General features: G+C 38.7%; 1 protein-coding gene across 1 annotated transcript in view; it reads right to left on the reverse strand.

Annotated features, from left to right (window-relative positions):
* Positions 1-436: 436 nt before the first annotated feature.
* The window catches only part of EGF (epidermal growth factor), a 61,682-nt gene continuing 42,646 nt past the window's right edge, over positions 437-19,472 (reverse strand). The window contains exons 19-25 of the mRNA XM_062574874.1: positions 19,227-19,352; positions 16,688-16,807; positions 14,418-14,568; positions 11,243-11,407; positions 7,646-7,748; positions 5,273-5,375; positions 437-2,983 (exon numbers count right to left, since the gene is read on the reverse strand). Coding sequence (XP_062430858.1) covers positions 2,760-2,983; positions 5,273-5,375; positions 7,646-7,748; positions 11,243-11,407; positions 14,418-14,568; positions 16,688-16,807; positions 19,227-19,352 — 992 coding nt within the window. The 3' untranslated portion in view covers positions 437-2,759. The remainder of the gene's footprint in view (positions 2,984-5,272; positions 5,376-7,645; positions 7,749-11,242; positions 11,408-14,417; positions 14,569-16,687; positions 16,808-19,226; positions 19,353-19,472) is intronic.

Genomic DNA, 19,472 nt, shown 5'->3' on the forward strand with positions numbered 1-19,472 from the left:
TATCAAATGTAGTACATGGTAATTAGTCACAGGGCTTCTACAGGTTTATGGGAATTATATAACTAAAATTTTAAATAAAAACTTACTGTATTAAAGCTGGGATATAACTGTGAGCTGTAGACTATAATCCTCATCAGTACAGATCCTCTAAATGGTGTAAGAAGAACTCATGGCATCTGCAAATGCTTCACCAGCACATTACACTGCAGCTATATGAAACCAATGGAGCTACCAACAAACATGATATTCTTTAACTGAAACCAGAATTTTGCACTCTCTTCTACTAAAATAAGAGACACAGCAGGGATTTTTTTTATTTTATAAATCAACAGCTTTATAAACACACAAATAAACCAAATATATTACATTTATGTTGAAATATCATCTCAATGTTTTAATGCTAAAGATTATTTTGAATTTAGAGTGGAGTTTAGGAAATATTTGAAATTTGTAATATCCCAATTATAAAAACACATCATTCTGATTTTCCTATTTCATTCTCCAAAGACAGTTATCAAATTCAAAATTAGATTTTTAAACTGAAGAAAAGCAAAGCAACTGAAACATGGGGTAGAATATGAAACTCTAATCTGTGATTAGTTGAAACATCTTTGTTTAAACAAGATTCAAAATTACAAACCTGTATTTCCTTTGATCAGGGAAACTTCAGTGTTGACCATCATCAAACATAGCACTTTGATTTTAAGCACACAAACATATTTCAACAGAGATAATCAAATTCCAGGGATCAAAGCAATTTTACTATCTAACTCTTATGGAATCTAAATGCTTTACTGAATCAGGGCCTTCATAGCTGGACTCTCTTCATCAACCTATACAAGATCACTGATGAACTGTGAAAGATCAGGGAAGCCAATCGAGAGGCTTTTAAGAGTGTTAATGAAATTTAACTACATTGAACTTAAAATCCATTCTGCTGAATATTAGCATCTCAACCCAACTGTTGCCCTCTCCTGAACACAATTTAGTATGCCAACATTCCTCAATCACTTCACTTTCAATGGAAGCATTCTTCTTCCCATTCACACAAGAAAATGCATCTTCATTGTTCCTAATTTCAGCTAATCTTTTCAAAATGCCTATTTTACAAGTCTATTTTGAGATTAGAGCAGAATCACAGAAGTGATGTGATTAGAAAACAGCCTCAGCAATTCAAAATCACCAGTAGAAATCACTTGGGAAGAAAAACAAATAAGTGACAGCTTTCTATACAACAGAGTACTGTAATTGTCGTGATTCAGATGCTTTAGGCTGAATGCTCCTATTGTTTACACTAGCAGAAATCAGAAGTAACTCTGCAAAGTTACTCAAGTGTGTAAAACTGTCTTTCGACAAGAGATCAGAGCCTTTCAATACTGTCTTCCATTATCAGCCTACAGAGTTGGTTACCATAGGACAGTCACTACTCTCCAGCGAATGAATTTCAAGTAGTAGGAAATGTAGCAGAGTTTAAAGATGATGTCCAGTAGTTATAATAATAGACTTCAAAAACAGAGGACTGACAGATGCTGTACAATGAAAACAATATTTGCAATACAGCTGATTTACAGATATCTTCCAAACATTTTGAAAACAGCCTCAGGAATTGAAGACCAGTGATGAAATCACTTGAGATGATAAACAACTAAGCTACAACTCTCTGTACAACAGAACTTTATAAGTGTTAGTTCTTCTTAGTAAATAACCACAAGGGAGTCGCAGCTGTTAGAATGTCAGCTACAAAAAAAACTGGTGTTTTTTTTCCAATTTATCCCACGGATTTTATGAGGCAGAACAAAGCATTTTGTGGAAGTCAGTCCAAACTGAGAGGTTTTTTTTTGTTTGTTTGTCCCTCTTCTTCTATTCTGTTGGAACAGCAACTGGCTGGAGTTGTTTCCCTACATTAGATTCTATATAATGAGCTAGATTTTGCTGCCTGTCACACTTCCGTGAGATGAGGATAGCACCAGCACGTGTTTACTAGCCGGACTGAAACAAACTCTGGCCCACTGCCTCAGTTCAGAAATAATCACTTAATGGTCTGAAGTACTTCAAAAACTATAGACTGGAAAATTAACAGAAGAATCACCTTTCCTCTCAGATATTACATCTCATTTTATAGATGTGACTATCATGAATACCGTACACTCACAAACAATCCTACAGTTCAGCAAAATGGAAAAAATTAGGACTACACTTGGAACTCTCTTACAGACGCAGATACAAGAATAAGACTGGTGAAGTCCAAGAAGTTTCACTAATACGACAGCAGTAATGGAGAGTCGCTTATAGTGTCCATGAACAAAACTGTAATACAAAAAATCATTTTAACTCGTTTTCCTGCATCACCTTTGATTCCAGTTTCTCTGCAGTTTTTCTTGTTGCCCGTTTTCTAGGCTGTTTTCTGGATTTTGCATGCATAACGTGTAAAGATCACCGCTCATTTATACAATATTTGTCTCTAACAAATCACCCAGTAGTCTGTTTTGCCTTAATGTCCTTTTGCTGCCAGTAAATGAGCTTAGCAGTGTTAACCCTTAAAGAGATATTTATAGAGTATTCATTGATAATATATTGATTACAGTAATTCTTCCAAGCAGAGATGACAGAGAAGGAGTGTCAAGGATTTCTTTGTTCTGTTTTGATTTGTGGTGCTAATGCACAGTTAAGGAAAAGATAAGGATTGTTTCAGTGTTTCACAAGTTCCCGTTCTCTACTGATTTCATCCTCCCTCCTTTTCAACTCAACTCAGACTATTTCTAGTCTGGCTGCATCAATAGGCTGGCTGGGGCAAGCTCACATGGTCCTCTTTCTGGCAGGAGGTTGGAACGGACACTCCAGGGAGCCTCGAGAGGATTCTTCTCAGCTACCCTGGGCTGAAGCAATCTTTCACCACGAGGAACCTCTTGTCGGCAGCCTTGTTCCTTTTCCTCTTCTGCCAAACTCTCTACTGCTTTGTCATATGTTACAGGCTGTTTTTCCACTGAATAAAATAGAAAAATATTGTTCAAAGCCATTTGAGGATTTTCATAAAAACTAAGCAAAAAGAAAGCTAATGGCAGCTTTGAGAGAAGAAAGCTATGACAGGAAGAGAAGCAACAGATTCCAAAAATTGCAAAAACAACTCATGCCAAAGAAGACAAAAAGAGGCAAAGTCAAGAATTTTCTTCAGATTTTAAGAAATTGCTTGTTTTGCGCAAATTTTTAAGTCTTTTGGTTTTCATATATAAAAACAGGAAAAGGAATGTCTGTAACAAGATGACCATCCACCTGGCAAAATTGGAGCCCCTGCTCCACAGTCTTAGAATTATTCACTGATGTGGTATAAGACTTTTTAATACATTTGAAAAAATGTCATAGTATTTACCAGTCTTGCTCTCTAACATGGTTGAATTGATTTTGCTAATATTTTCAAATATGAAAAAAAAAATCAGACATCTGTAATGGGAAATTTCTGTTCTATTAGTTATACCTGCTAAAACTGTAAATAAAAGCAGAGTCTTCTGATGGGAAACATTAGGCATCTTCCACTGGACAATACACATTCTCTATGTAAGTCGAACCATTTAAATTGAGGCATGTTTTCTATTAATAAATAAACTGTGTTCCCAAGACATATTCAAGGTACCTAAATAGGACAGGTAATTCTAAAAATCTCACAAGATGCCTGCTTACTCAAGTATCTTCAAATATTTATAATTTCTAAATAGCCAATGCAAACTTTGGGTTCTCTGATAACTTCTGTAAATTATGGTAAACAAGAAAAATGGTTAAGGATATCAGTTTTTCTCCATCAGTTCCCACTATCTCAGCTATTAGTAGATTCAGTTTCCATCTATAGAGAAGCATTTTCTAAAATCCAGGCTGGTCCAGCCAGTAGGCTGTGGGTCACGGAAGCCTGTTGTGCACTTCTGTGCCGTCTGCTGTCTTAGCACCAGGGATGGCATGGAATACCTCCTTTATGCATCTCATCTGTGTTTAAGCACCAAACATTCCCCAAGCAGTCAATCACCTTGTCTAACATTTAGAGCATAACTGCAGTTGCTATCACATGACAAAAGGTTTCTTGGGAGATCTGGACTTCTCACACCATGACTGCCACTTATCCTGCCTGAATGAGTAAGGACCATCAAGGTATATCTTTCCTAAGATATACATGCCCCGTCAGCATGATGGATATAACTCACTTGCTATGAAGAGTACCTGAAAAGTTCTATATAAATGCAAAAATTTGACATTATTACTATCACAAGAGACCTCTGTCTCCTTAGGAACCTAAAAGTATTATTATAGCCTAATTTCTGATGAGCAATCTGCACAGTCAGGGACTGAATGGCCTCTTCACAGCAGTATAAACACGGCTTCTGCTGTGCAAGGCACAGGTCAGGAATAGCATTCTGGTTTCTGTCTCCTCTATCAGTCACTCATCCTGCTCATATAAAAGGGAGAAGAATCACAGTAAAGATGGATCTGGGGGGCCTGCTAAGGTTATTAGGGGAATAGAGCTTCACCATGGCATTTGAGATTCTTCTTCAGATTACAGACTTCAGGAGCTGGTTGGATCCAGATCAAAACATCTCAGAAAGCTTCTTAGAATTGTTGGTCTTGGAAATGCAAGAAAAACAGGCCCAGTAAAGGTAAATGGACATTAAATAACAAACACTGTATGTAGTTTTCCATTTTCTAATGTGATGGAAAATGTCATTTGTCCCAAGTGAGAAATACAAGATGACAGGGATAGAAATTCTGTCACAAAAATTCAGAATAGTAATATAGGTTTAGCAAAATAAAAGAGTAGACTTTAGAGTTCAGATTATTGTGTTTTCTCAGTGTGAAACTAGGATTCATGGCAGTGGCCCCCACTAATGACCCAGTGGATTGAGCTCTAGGAATACAACTCATTGCTTTCCCAGCAGTTCTGGCTGCCATATTGCATAGTGACTCTCACCCATACCTCCCCTGAGAACCACTGCCAAGAAATGGATAAATTTTACAGGTAAACAAGAGCTCCTATTTTTCAAAATGAACAAGCGAGAAACAGACTGGTGAGACTGGTGGCTGCTTTATATACCAGAATGGTTTACATTCATCACCCTAACCTATTCATGAATTTGAATTATAACACTGCCTCCTGTAAAAAGGCATAAATGACACCCTCCCCCCAACATTACTAATATCACCGTAACACTGGTGCAAAACACACACTATACCTACAGCTACTGCGCTAGCCGAGCCAAGCTTCTCCCCAAAACTGAAGGAAATCCTAACTCACCATATTCTGAAGAACAAGCAGGATGAAGGTCTGCTGTTTGACACTCGGTTAGATCAATTGCTTTAGTCTCCAGAGAATTGTTACACTCTTTGACAACTGCAAACTGCAAAATACATGCAATACATACAAAATACAAAGAGACTATATTAATATAAAACAAATCAGTTTCCTAAAACTCAAAGGGCAGACTAAAAAGGACAGAGGAGGGGGTAAAGGGTCATCCTGGTTTCTGGGATGACCTCTCCTCTGCAGATAATTAAACGTTTGAACTGGTGACAGCGCTGGAGAGCGTGCAGTTCCAAGCTATCGAAGAAGTACCCGACCTCTTGCTTTGCATAAAAGATGTTCAAACAAAAGCATGACAAATTCCGCGGTCTTGATGCAGAATTGGTGGATATCTGTGAATAGGTCACACTTATGTAAGCAGATGTGAATATTTAGGCACGAGTTCGTTTGCACAAAATCTGTAGGCTTACAGCTGTTAACACACATGTTATGGCCTTGGCCCAGAGGGGATCCAGCTATACACAGTTCTGCAAAATAACTTTGATTGTACAAAGTAGAACAACATTTGCTAGGTGACAAGTCTCAGAAGAGCATCAAAATCTAGGCACGTGCAGAAGTTTACCAGGGCTTCCATACTGCTGGGATAAACCCAGTTGGGGTTACGGATATCCTTCACAAGAATGTGAAAAATACCCAGCCATACCCTAGCCTAAATGTTGCCTCACTTGACAGAACAGAAGTAAAGGGAAGGATGAATGTCACAGGCAAATTTACAGGTGTCGTTCCAGTATCATGATACCTAGCATTTGACAGAAGAGAAAGGGCTTTTGCCCTGTCACATACATGCCAGCCAACACACATAGGAGCAAGGAAGAAACTTTGGACTCCCCTTCCCCAGCCTTACAGATGAGCAGCAGGTCTGTTTGCTAAGAAAGGAGTGAATTTCATGAACTCCTTGTCACTGCATACAGACCACCAGTCCCCATTTCAACTTCTTTATTAGTATTCCTAATGCTACATACATCAATAGCACCTAAGGACCTTTACCAGAACCTTAACGGTTACAAAACCAGCCAGACAATCTAAACCATTTGCAAGGCATCCTTTGGGATGATTAAAAATCCCCCGATTTGCAATATAGATATTACATGATACTCAACCCTTCAAACATAGCCTCCAATAGATGTAAACACATCTCTTTCTGGACTCAAAGATCTGGGGAAGTAACATAAAGAATCGAACTTTAAAATCAAGATTTAAAGTCAATATACCCATTAACATAAAAGGAAATACATAAAGCCAAATTGTCTTATAAACATGACCCCTTTACACACAGTTTTTATACCTTTCCAGCTATAGCTGGATATATAAGGCTATATTTCCTTAAACTTATACTAGAAAGCATTTGTGTAGTCACCTGAGTAGAAATGTTTGTGCATCACTACAGCTTATCTCCAAAGCTGTGTGGGTATAAACTCCTCCAACAGTCTTTTACACTGTCATAACTGTGCTTATTCCGAAGAGCATATGCTGCTTAGCTAAAATTACACTACCTAGGAGTGTAATGCTGCCTATACTACAACAGCTTCTTCAGAACTGTATGGTATGTGTTTGTATGTGTGCAGACAAGGTCTCAGACTATGTTGTACCATTCTGACATAGCAAGCTCAGATTGAGCATAAAAATAGCCACATATGCCAATTATGTCATTTTTGCCAACTTCAAGTTCCAGTTGCAATGAGTTAGCAACGACCTGATGAAAATCAGGTTTCTAGAACAGATCTTATGGAGTCAAATTCTCACAACACAAAAAACAATAGAAATAGGCCATTGCAACTAGATCATGACTGCACTTTTGCCAATATCAGAGCAAAATTAATATTTTATACTCCCTCCCAAACTGCTAGATAACATCCTAGTTCTTTTTCTTTACAAGATAGCCTCTAATACAAATACATTTAATTGCATCAACCACCCCAAATAAAGTTCAACATCTCAAGTAGTGCACACAACACTTGGCTTCCAAGAAGCCTTTTATAGGGAGGGCATACTTTCCTGTGAAAATAACTCTGTGATATGCCATGTCATCACATTGCCATTTCCTTAATTTAGAGCACAGTTCCCCAACTGTTGTGTTCAAAGCTAACAATAACACTGGCTAATAGTTGCAATACATCCAGGCAGCTGTGAACTATGAGGGATAACAATGAGGTAAGATGAACTAGGGTTCACAGCAAAGCACTTGATGACTCTAGCAGTTATTTAATATATTTAAGATGTGAATTATTTGATGGATAATCTCAAGTGGATCCCTAACACTCTTTGATCCTTCCTGCCTCCCTCTCCACTCCACATTAACATAGTTACCCGAGGCTTGTTGCAAGTAGGTGTCACGTTCTCATTGTCAGCACGGCTGCTGCCATCTCTTATTGCTTCTGCATAGAGATTCTTCTTATAGAAGTTTTGACTTCTGCAACAGAGCAAAAGCTGAAACAAATTACTTCCCTTCGGGAGGAACAGGCACTGCTTCCTTTCACACTTTATTCTATATCTGTTTACAGAAGGGATATACATTTTGGTTTCTTTCATTCATTTGAAGGGGTGTGTTACTGTTAGTTACAGCACAGTGGTTAAAACAGTTACCAGGCTTGCCAAAAATAGAAGTCATTAAGAGGTGAATAAACATTTTTCTAATGAATAACTCTTTAGAGATGCACATTAGAATAACCAATAGGCCTGAGAAGCAAATGGACAGGGGAAGTTAAAATTACGTTATTCTATTTATAATACATTCCTCTTATTAAGATTTAAGTTTAAGCACATACAATGGATGGTGCTTGCAGACGCAGCTGAAGGAAATCTGATTGAACTTTTGTACATCACTTAATTAATTACAATTATGAAAGTCACTTCTGTGTTTATCTGTATCATTTAAGGAAAGCAACAGCTTCAGAAAATGATAGGAAATAATTAAACTGAAGTTCTCAAAAATCTTGGAACTAAGTTATTTCCTGGGAAAAGCATGACCAGTTGAATTAGCTAAAGGGAAAAAACATCAATATACAGTTGGAACTGGAAAAAGGATATGAATAGGCCGATCCAAGTAGCTGGTTCCATAAATCAAAAAATTGTTATTTTTGCAGTTAAATAGTGACCACTTATAAGGTAGTATTAAAAGCCAATATAGGCTCCAACACACACACACACACACAAAAAAAAATCTTGATAAGAAAGATAGCTCATTTATACTGCCTGAGATCCAAATCAGCACATCCCTACTGAATAACATACAGAATTTTTATTCTCTTAGATGTCATCTATAAAATGAAAGTAGCTTATTCTAACTTCTTTTTACTTGTCTATTTTGAATTAAATTTAATAGACATGTATCAAAGAGAATAAGAATTTTCCCTTTATTTCCACACTGCATTCACAAAACTGGAAAAGTGCCTCATGCCATTATTATCATGAACATTCAATACAGGTAAGATGTGGCTTCTGCTAGAAGTGACAGAGACCTGTCTCTACCACGGATTTTCCCCTTAGACTCTGTGTGACATGCTGCTATGTGTTCACCTCCAAAAAAAAATTCTAGTTGTCCCTAGTAAAGGATTGCTAATATGAAGTCAGATATCAACCACACAGCCTTTAGTGCTGTGTGTCAGATCTAGGGGTATGTCCACAGAGCAAAATACTGAGAAAAATACTGACTTTCCTGACACTGTGGCAAGGCTGCTGTTGACATTTAAATCCTCACTTGCATGTGCCCACTCTGCATTGCAGCTCACCCTGCTGGCATAACTCAAGTATGTTATTCAGGGGTTTGAAAATCCATTGCACAGAACTGCAACTCACAGGCCCTGTCCTCAGACAGACGCCTGTTCAAGAGGATCACCTTAATTCTACAGCTTACTTCAAAGAATGCAAAATTATACATGCTAGATTGACTTTGCATGCATGGGAATCTTCACGTGTGACTTGAGCACAAGAAGGAGAGGCAGCGAAATCTAGTTGACTGAGCATGGGCAAGAAGAGCCAAGAATTCCTCAATCCTAATCCTAGCTCTATTGCTAATTTTTACATGACCATGGCCAATTTGTGATGGGTTGTGAGTGTCAAATTTGTGATTCAGTTTTTCTTTGATGGAAAATAAATTAACGTTTTTCTGTTTCCCAAGGAGATAGGAAGTTCAGAGAGTGCTACTGAACATTCAGACTAAATAAACCTAAAATTAAAAACATCACAATTCTGCTTAGCAGGCTATACTCATTGGACACCACAGTGCTTTGGTATTCTTGGTCTCCAGTTCATACATTTTTCAAACTGGCAAGTGCAGATCATCTACTTTGTTTCCTCCAACTAAAAGGAGATATGAGTCTGCAGCTTACAGGGGAAGGAACAGGACTGTTAGACACTTAATCAATGCATTTCAAAACACAGTAGGTTATGAGAAAAAGCAGTATAACAATTTCAATCCAAATATTGGTTTACAGACTCCAGTTAAGTAGGGATTTTAGATCTGCAGTTTCATTTCGATCTAGTTAGGCTAGTAATAGCTTCAGAACAAACAGTCAAGCATGTAATTGAAAACTTGTTTTGAGGTAAATAGTTATACTGATCAAAAGCATTTGGTAAGAAAAAAGTAAATCAGGGAGAAATGACAAAAGAGAGAGGAAGTGAAGAGAATCTTTACACCTTAACATCAGCAATATTCTGGCTAATTTTCATGAAAGTTTGTATGACATACATGGGAAATCTAAGAACCACATGATTTGTCTATTCTGCATGTACCATTCCACTGATTAGCTTCTCAATCACAGGTCACAAGAACATATCAGCCTGCGCTTAGTTTTAATCCAGAGCTCTACAATCAGTTAATAGAAAACAAAAAATGTGGCAGCTTACCTATTTGTATGGACTAAATATGCTAGGAACCATTAAATAAAAATATAAAATATATACTTTTATAGCTAACTACTTCTGTGACTTAATTTTTAGGGTCTGGTAGATTTGAATTTTAAAATTAACCTAAACCAGAAACAAAATACTTGGAAGACAGTTAGGCATGCAGCAAGAGGCTCTGCCAACTTGTCTGCTGCCTGGCTTTTTGTTTGCTTGCTTTTAAAGATAAACATGCATTTAAACAAGAGCCTCTGAGAACGGTTGCCTGCCAAGGTCATTTCCAAAAGACTCTAGCTTATTAAATGCTGAATACTTTCCAGTGCAAGGGACATCAACATTTAATTTCACATGAGACTGGGTTCTTAAATAGTAACTACAGGGATCTTTTTCACCATGAGGAGAATCCCAAACCTGCAAAACTTATTATAGCCATGGAAAATGCCAGGGAGATGTGCCCTAAACTCAATATCCCTAATTTTACTTTTTCTACTGCAAGAAAACTGCTTTCATGTTCATTGCTGCAGGCATCACTGTAGAAGTTCACTATTGGAAGGGTAACACACAGTTTTTCTCAATGGCAAAGGAGGATTCAGGTGTGGTTCTACACTAAAAAAGAAACAAAACAGAACTAGTAAGTTCTGTTCAGGGTAGGTAAGCCCTCGTATGACTGCTTCAGCCATTCAGAGCTCTTAAAAAAAAAAAAAAAAAAAAAAAAAAAAGAGGAAGAAATAAATAGCAAATAGCATGTCCCTGAACTCTTTCATCAATACAAATTACGGTTCCTCTTCAAACCTGATCAGGTTCCTGGACACATGTCACTCTCATTGAGGTCAGTGTGAGTACTGTGGAAAAGGGACATGACAGAACTTTATAAATTATTCATAGATTCAATTGCCGAAAAGCAAAAACAAACAAAAACACTGCACAACAACAGAAAGGATGTTATGGCGATTTCTACCAGCTAAGAAACAGTGCAAAATTTTCACCATTAGCCATCTATGAAATCCAGCAGCACCTCTGCCCCTCTGCCATGTGTTCAAACTCTGTGTTTGGAAGCATTACCTGTAGCAGTAGGCAGTCAGGGAGCCCAGCAGGAGCAGCAAGAGCACAGCTGCTATACAAACTGCAATGGTTACGTTCCGCATCTTCACTTGCTCGGCATTCTGCTGTTCCCACCACTCCAAATCGCTGAACTGACAGCGTTCCCCTACGTAGCCTGTCACACAGCTGCCAAAAGGAGCGGGTACACATTGTAACTGATGGTGGCAGGGTGGGAGGGGAATCATCACTTCAATCACCCTTTATATTGATTTATCATCAGCAACCCTATGGAAGCATCTTGTTCAATTTAGCAGGAAAGTAAACAAAAAGACATTAACGGGTTGACTGTCAAAACCTATAGAACTCAATAATATATACACTTTTTTTTACTGTAAAGCCCTTGAGTTTTTCTATACAATTATACAGTGGAATTATAATTTCCTGATTAAAATGGGTCAAATCTAGAAAAATAATTTTTTCTTAAATTCCATTGAATTTTTTTGTCATAAGTGTTTCCCTAAGATTTCCATTCAGCAGTTTCTAACAGTAAGCTCCATTTTTCTAAACTAGACACTATGAGACTTACAAGCTTTTTTCAGAGTGATTTGCTTAAGGGAACAAAATTCTATTCTGAATCCTTAATTCCAAACAAAATAAGCAAAAAGAAGGTGCTAAAAAACCTCACATGATTAGAAATATCTTCATAATTTAGTTTTATTACAAGCATCTTCCATGGGGTTTTTGTTTGTGTTTTACCCAGAAATATCTTACTAGGGAATGAAACCTATAAATCAAAATGACAAGAAAGTGACAAATACATCAAAAAGAATCTCAGTCCAGTTTTACTGTCCAAGCTTAGACACAAGCAAAAGTTGAACAATAAACAAGCAATGAAAAGTGGATTCAGTTCTTAAAAATCTCAGAGTAATGTAGGCTCAAATTATTCCCACAATACTTACAGGTATAATTTTACTCAAGCCTAGAATTAGTCAAATGAGTGAAGGAAGCAGTATTTGAGCTATAGCAGCTTTTGCCTAATGACTTGAAAATGATATATCAGTGTTCCTTATTAAATCAGGCATAAGCACTCTCATTCTGTCACAAATTGTAATACATATATGCTGAAAAGCTGAAAAATGTTCATGTTTTTGATGTAATACCACAATGAATCCTAAACAAACCAGAAGACCTAATTTAATAACAGCTCTTACATTGAAAAGTAAAACAAGAATTACACCTGGTATGTGATTTTTTTTTTTTTTTCCTAAATAACATTTTCCCATGACTTCGTTCTGGTATTTAACATATTTGTCAGACTGTATCACAGCCTACATGAACGAATGCTGCCATCTAGTGTACAATGTGAAAAATCAGAAATTGTGTGAAAAACACAATCACAGAACGATTGAGGTCAGAAGGGACCTCTGGAGATCATCTAGTCCAACCCCTCTGCTCAAGCAAGGTCACCTAGAGCACGTTGTCCAAGACCCTCTCCAGTCAAGTTCTAAATATCTCCAAGGATGGGGACTCCACAGGCTCTCTGGGTGATCTGTTCAAGTGTTCAGTCACCCTCTCAGTAAAAAAAAGTTTCTCCTTACGTTTAGAGGAACCTTCCTGTGTTTCAGTTTGTGCCTGTTGTCTCTCATCCTTTCACTGGGCACCATTGAGCAGAATCTGGCCCCATCCTCTTTACACTCACCCTTCAAATATGGATAAGATCCTCCGTCAGTCTTCTCTTCAGCAGCCTGAACAGTCCCAGCTCTCAGCCTTTCCTCATATGAGAGATGCTCCAGTCCCTTAAACATCTTAGCAGCCCTTCACTGGACTCGCTACACATCTGTTGTATTGGTGAGCCCAGAACTGGACACAGCACTCCAGATGTGGCCTCACCAGGGCTAAGTAGAGGGGAAGGATCACCTCCCTCTCTCAAAGAGCTGGCAATAGCCTTCCTAATGCAACCCAGGATACTATTGGCCTTCTTTGCCACAAGGGCACATGACTGACCATGAGGTCAAACTGTTGTCCATGAGGACTCTCAGGTGCTTCTCAGCAGAGCTGCTCTCCAGCAGGTCAGCCTGTATTGGTGCATGGGTTATTCCTCCCCAGGAGCATGACTCTGTACTTCCTTTTACTGAATTTCATGAATTTCATTTCTCTGCCCAGTTCAGAGCCCAGAGCCCTCTGGTGTATTAACCACTGCTCCACCCTAAACTTGCTGAGAGTTCACTCTGCCCCTTCATATAGGTTATTGATGAGTAAGCTGAACAAGACTGCACCCAATATTGACCCCTGGGGTATACCGCTAGCCGTAGGTCTCCAACTAGATTTTGTGCCACTGATCACAACCATCTAAGCTCTGCCATTCAGCCAATTTTCAATCCACCTCACTGTCTGCTCATCTAATTCATGCTTCCTCAGCTTGCCTATGAGGATATTATGTATGTCCCACGAAGAACATAGCTAAACCTGGTTGGACCTTAATTTGTTAAAGGGCTCCAATTTCCAGTAGTGAAGAGTATGTACATTTGGTCACATTGACCAGGCTAGGGCTGATTTCTAGAAACATAATAATCCCTGCTTTTGTCAGTAACTACGTTTGGGAACCTAGCTGTTAGGCTTCACAAAATAGCCACAAGAGGAAGAACATATTTTTGAGGTCTCATTGCCACTCTCCTTGTTTTTAAAAGGACCATCGTGTCATGCACTTTCTGTCAAAGAGAAAAACTCTTCAAATTGTAAGGAAAGATGCTGACATCCGGTTTTCTCCTTCTGGGACCCAATCAGAGAGGACTGGACAGAAGTGTTCTCTTCCATCTCAGTATGTGATAGAACAGGTGGACACAGTAAATGAACAGCAAGACCAACAGGGAGATGAAAGTCAGCAGGATGTATAAAGGAGAGACAGTAAGAACTTCTTTCATAAAGCTATGAGCACTCAGTCATTTAACAACTTGTCTCACACTTCCAAAGCAAATAACTGAGTGCTTAGAGAACAAATCCAGTCCTACTATTAATTGCAGCAGGTGTGAATGGAGTGATCACCTACAGAAACCAAACATAAAGAGCAGAGCATGATAATAATTACAAGTATGGGTGATGCACAGATCATACACTGAGAAATACTTCATTGTCTGTACTCATCTGTACCTTAAGAATACCATTCACCAGCACAGACAATACAAAATTCTATACTCACTTGCAGGCATAGTCTTGTAGATCAGAAACATAATTGCACACTCCACCATGAAGGCAGTAGGAGTCATATGAATGTGGACATCCTACAAAATCACCTTGCACAGGGTATGTAGTGTCTTCACTTTTGACAGTAGTAGGAGATACAGTAGATTCTGAAATACAGAATTTCACAAGCATATTTTGTAATGTTGGCTGCATTGGCAATATGACCATAAGAAAGTTTGAGAACTTCAAATGAGGAAAGTAAGAAAGAATCTCTGATTTCAGCCTGTGAATTGTTACTTGCCCATTTGCTTATTTTGGTATGGCCACATACTTATCAAATTTAAGCATATGGACTCTTTGATCAAAATACCAAATATGTTTGAATACCATACAGAGAAACTGTTGGTTTGTGTATCTACTATCTAGTATACTTTGTTCCCATCTATTATGTGCAAGTCTTAAAACAACAGATCATGACTAGCAATGTACATAACATTCTAGACATGCAGAAAAAGACCCATAGAGGTTGGCTGTGTTGTATTTAGATGTCTGAAGTACATTTTGAACTAAAATTGCTTTGGCTGTCTAGTTACCTATTTTAAAATGATTTCTGCAACTTAGACAGCTTTATGCTATGATGAATCTCCATCATGAATACCGTACCAGAGTCAGATGTGCAGGTGAAGGATGATCGCATTCATGTACTTGGATGTGAGCCTGAAAAGCTTTCACACGCAGCTTATTGTTCTTAAACAGATTATTTCTACTCTGCAGTCATCCAGTTGATTGCGTCTGCAGATGACTGCAGGTCACACTTTCGAGTGGCTTTAAATGAGCTAGCCCAGGTACAGATACCAGCATAATTAGTGAAGCACAGAACTTTGCGGACTCAGTTTCTTGAAAGGGTTTTGTAGCTTGTTCTGAACTGCACGTATAGTCACCTACATAAACGTGCAAACTAGCTAAAAGGTAGGTCTGATACCTCTGCACAGCACAATCCGCAGTGCAGACATATCCTTATAGAAAATAAGCACTTTCTTGCCTACTTTGGTACAATAGCATGTCTGTAGGTCAGAACTCAACAAGGTAAAGAATTTCTAGTATTATGGCTTAGGAGAGCTGCACCTAAGTGCTCTCATACACTTATGTCATCAATTCTGACCCGCACAATTTTTATTGCAACTTCACCTTCAAAAACATTTGGTCTTTAACATTTCATTTGCAGGAGAACTGACATGACAAAGTACCTTAATGCAAAGGAATAAGTGATTTTAGTAAATCCCAGGTGTGACTGCATTCCATGAAGAAAATTTCAGCTAGCTAAAGAGCTTATTACGTAAAGAACTAAAACAGTGTGTTAACACACATGAACACATGGGATCAGATTTACAACTGAGGGAACTACAGAACATTACTTATAAGTCATGTGTCATTTAAAATCATCATTTGTGTGTGACACCCAGAACTACTGAAAGCTTATACATCTGAAAAGCAGTGGTCAGGGCAGGGGGGAATTCTGGTAAGTGTTCTACTTATAAAGCCGTAGTGTTCTTCAGTTTTTTGCAGGAACAGATCTCTGAGAATCATACAGTACCCTTCTCTCATTAGACAGTCACTTGCTATGGGATAAAATTCACCTCTATGAAGAGAACTGATGCAGAGACAGAGACGATGAGTCACTCATCTCCCCATTTTCAGAAAACACAGCTGTGGTGCTGAGGCACTGAAATGAGGGTCAGATATTCACCAGCGCTGAAGCTGAACCAGCTCCCTTAGTTAAACTAGTAGCTAGTAACTAATTTTACTAGTAAACTAGTAAAATTTTCTGGAGAGTTGCAGAGCTCTTCTGAAAAATTAGTCACCTACTCAAGCAGTTTCCTGGATCTGGAAGACTAACTTATTCTGAAATATGGAACGGGACTTAAATTACATCCATTGCAGAAGGGAAAAAAAAATAACAGAGATTTTGAAAAATATTACACAGCCTGAAATCAACTCCAGAAATGGGCTAAATGTTATTTCTGAGAAGCACTTACCTATGTTCTGGTTTGCAAAAGGCATTAGATAGGCACGTCATTACGGTCAGACAGTATAAACTAGAGTTGAACATAGACAGTTCCAAACTAAACTCAGATTTAGTGTCCTTAGTTCATCTCAAAACAGCCATCTGCAAAACAGCATCCTAAAGCAATGTTAAATGGACTCACAAGTTGTCCAGTATGTCACTACTCAGTGTTTTCCTGAATTTTACTGTATAACAATCTGAGAGCTCAGTTCTTTACTCACCACAACTGATGCCAGTTCCAGAAACATCATCAGTGCAAGAACAGGTGTAGTTTCCTTCTGTATTTGTGCAGGTTATATTCTCTCCACAGACGTGGGACCCCATCTTGCACTCATCAATATCTGTCACCCAAACAGTCTGCAGTTAGAAGAATGAAATGCCTCAGAGCATCAGTTAAAATGGGCGGCAGTAGCAGCATTATGGTCTCCTAGCAGTGGAAGAAATGTAAACAGAGCACCCCTCTGCAAGTTTTTCTTGGTAGAAAGTAGAACAGAAAAGCAACCAGTATGATGTCTAAATCAAGTAATCATATTCTCCGCAGCCTCTCAGAACATGCTACACTGCTGAAGAAGTGCTCCACAAGAAAAAGGAAGGAAAAGCTTTCCCACAAAATATAATGGGTACAGAAGAGTTGAAGAGAAGATTGTTTGCACTAGATGTACAGCACTATGAGTTGGCATTCTTTCACTGAGAAAGCAGAAGGGCTACCCATCTGGTCCTGCCTAGACAAGAAGTGCAGATAGAAGGAAAGGGTCCAGAAACCTGCAGGTTTATCTAGTTTGTACAGACACTTAAATGAAGTAATCCTCTGAACCACTATAAAGAGGAATCCCTAATTACATATAACAAGAGTTTTCAGGCCTAGTTTGCTCAGTCTGTTAGGCTCATAAATACCAAAAAGGAGGAATACATGTTGGCTTCCTTCATCTCTCTCACTTCATACTGTATATCCTCACCCTGCCTCCACATCTTTTCCAGCACAGCCCACAGAGGCAGCTCCAGCCAGGCCAGCACTCACCCTTACGGGGCTGGCACGTGTACTGTGCCTTGCCATGAGCAAATACTTATGTGCACACACACACTGCCCGCCCCCCCCCCCCCCCCCAAATAAAGTAGGAGTTAGGAATTTTGAAATGGTTTATGCACCACAGTTTGGGAGCCTCTGATTTATTTTATGAGCTGTCAATAGAATATATGCACTAGATTTACTGTGGGGAAACAAAGACACAAATCTACTATCTCAATTTGTGTGAAACTCTCGCTAAAATCATTGGGATTTTTTCTACAGTAAAATTAATAGGATCTGACCCAAAGCAGTGAAGAAAATTCAAAGTAGTTTTAAAAGTAAAAACACAAGAACAAAACCATTGAAACATATTCCAAGAAATGTGATTTCAACAAAACAACCTGGATTCTTCTTGCAATATTTTTAGATGAACTGGTAGATTTGGGGATACTATTAAAAGCGTGCAGGCATCTAAAACCAAAGTAGAGAATCCTGCTCTGGCTCTTTACAGTACATTTCAACTCACCCAATTAAAAACTAGTTTCAGTTTTGTTTAGCTCGTGACAAGATCTTACCATTTATAAAATACTGTGAAAACATATCTGACCATACCCTCAGCTTAAAGACTGCAGGCAGAGAATGGATTGCTCTTCAATAGTAGTGTTAGTTTCCGTAATCATTTTAGCTGAGCAACTATACTACAGGCTGTGAGAGCCCTGAGCTGTCCAGGGACATACACCTCCGATGGAACCTGGATAGCAAGAGAAGGTTGCCACTACTATCCTTGCTCCCTAACATCCCCAAGGTCGTGAGCCCTGACCTATACAAGCAGAATGCTTTCTCAAACCCTCTACCTCCAATACTTCCCACATCCTGCCCACATTGATAATATCACTCTTAATTATTTAGTTTTCCTTGTCTGTGCTGAAGAACTAAATTCTAGTAAAGACTATGTGAGAAATGGGTCATATTTAATGGGATTTGAATTAAACTATAAAGGAGAATGGGGGAAAAAAAAAGGTGGACAAATGAGAAGCCAAGACTCTTGTAAAGCTCTGAACAAACTGTGTGCTACTTGCATACTGGGGGGGGGGGGGAAGGCGGAAGCTTCCTGTTCCTTCATATTTACTCCTAAAGGAGATTTAAAAATTAAGACTAATGAACTAAAGAGCATAAAGGCATTAGAACTGGATGGAAGAGTCAGTGGGTTTGATTATTAACGTGACTAAATGTACTCAAGTTGCAAGTGTCAGCTCAGTGAACCTCATGCCTATTAAACCAGCCTGGAATTATTTGATGAGTATTATGACACACTCAATACCTACTTTTCTTTATATCCGTGGCAACGATTTCCAATAAACTTGTACTGGTTCCCCCTCATTTCCCTCCTCCCCTTCACTTTTCCTCTGTCTCTTGCTATAGCTACCAGAAGAGTACAAACAACCAGGGGAAGCCTCCACTAACAATTAGAGGCTTTGAATATTGATCAGTTGCTAAGGTTGCCACACTTCAAACAGGAAGGAAAGAATGAAAAAGGAGAAAATGATATATGCCAACTGTCTGGGGGGAGACACCCAGCCCACTGTTAGTATGCATGCCCCTATCACATTTTTCAAAAAGAGACAGAACAGATCATTAGGGACATTTGATAACTCTGCAGTTTGATGCAGAGTTAGCCCATATCATTAGACACGTCTCTTATTCACTCTGTCACTGCCTGTCAAACACACCACAACCTTCACATATTCCCTTACCATAACAACGGAGTCCATCTCCAGTGTATCCCTCCAGACACTTACAGACATAGCCTCCTTCAGTATTGATACAGCCTGACACATTTCGATTACAGCGGTCCATATTTACAGCACACTCATCGACATCTGCAAGAAAAAACAAGCAGCAGGGACACATTGGTCATGAAGCCATTGGGTAAACTGCTAAAAAGAAATGTCTGTGTCATGAATTTTCTTCAGGCTATACTGTTACTTGTCATGTGCGCT

This window comes from Rhea pennata, chromosome 4, assembly GCF_028389875.1.
Source record: "Rhea pennata isolate bPtePen1 chromosome 4, bPtePen1.pri, whole genome shotgun sequence".
Taxonomy (NCBI): Eukaryota; Metazoa; Chordata; class Aves; order Rheiformes; family Rheidae; genus Rhea; species Rhea pennata.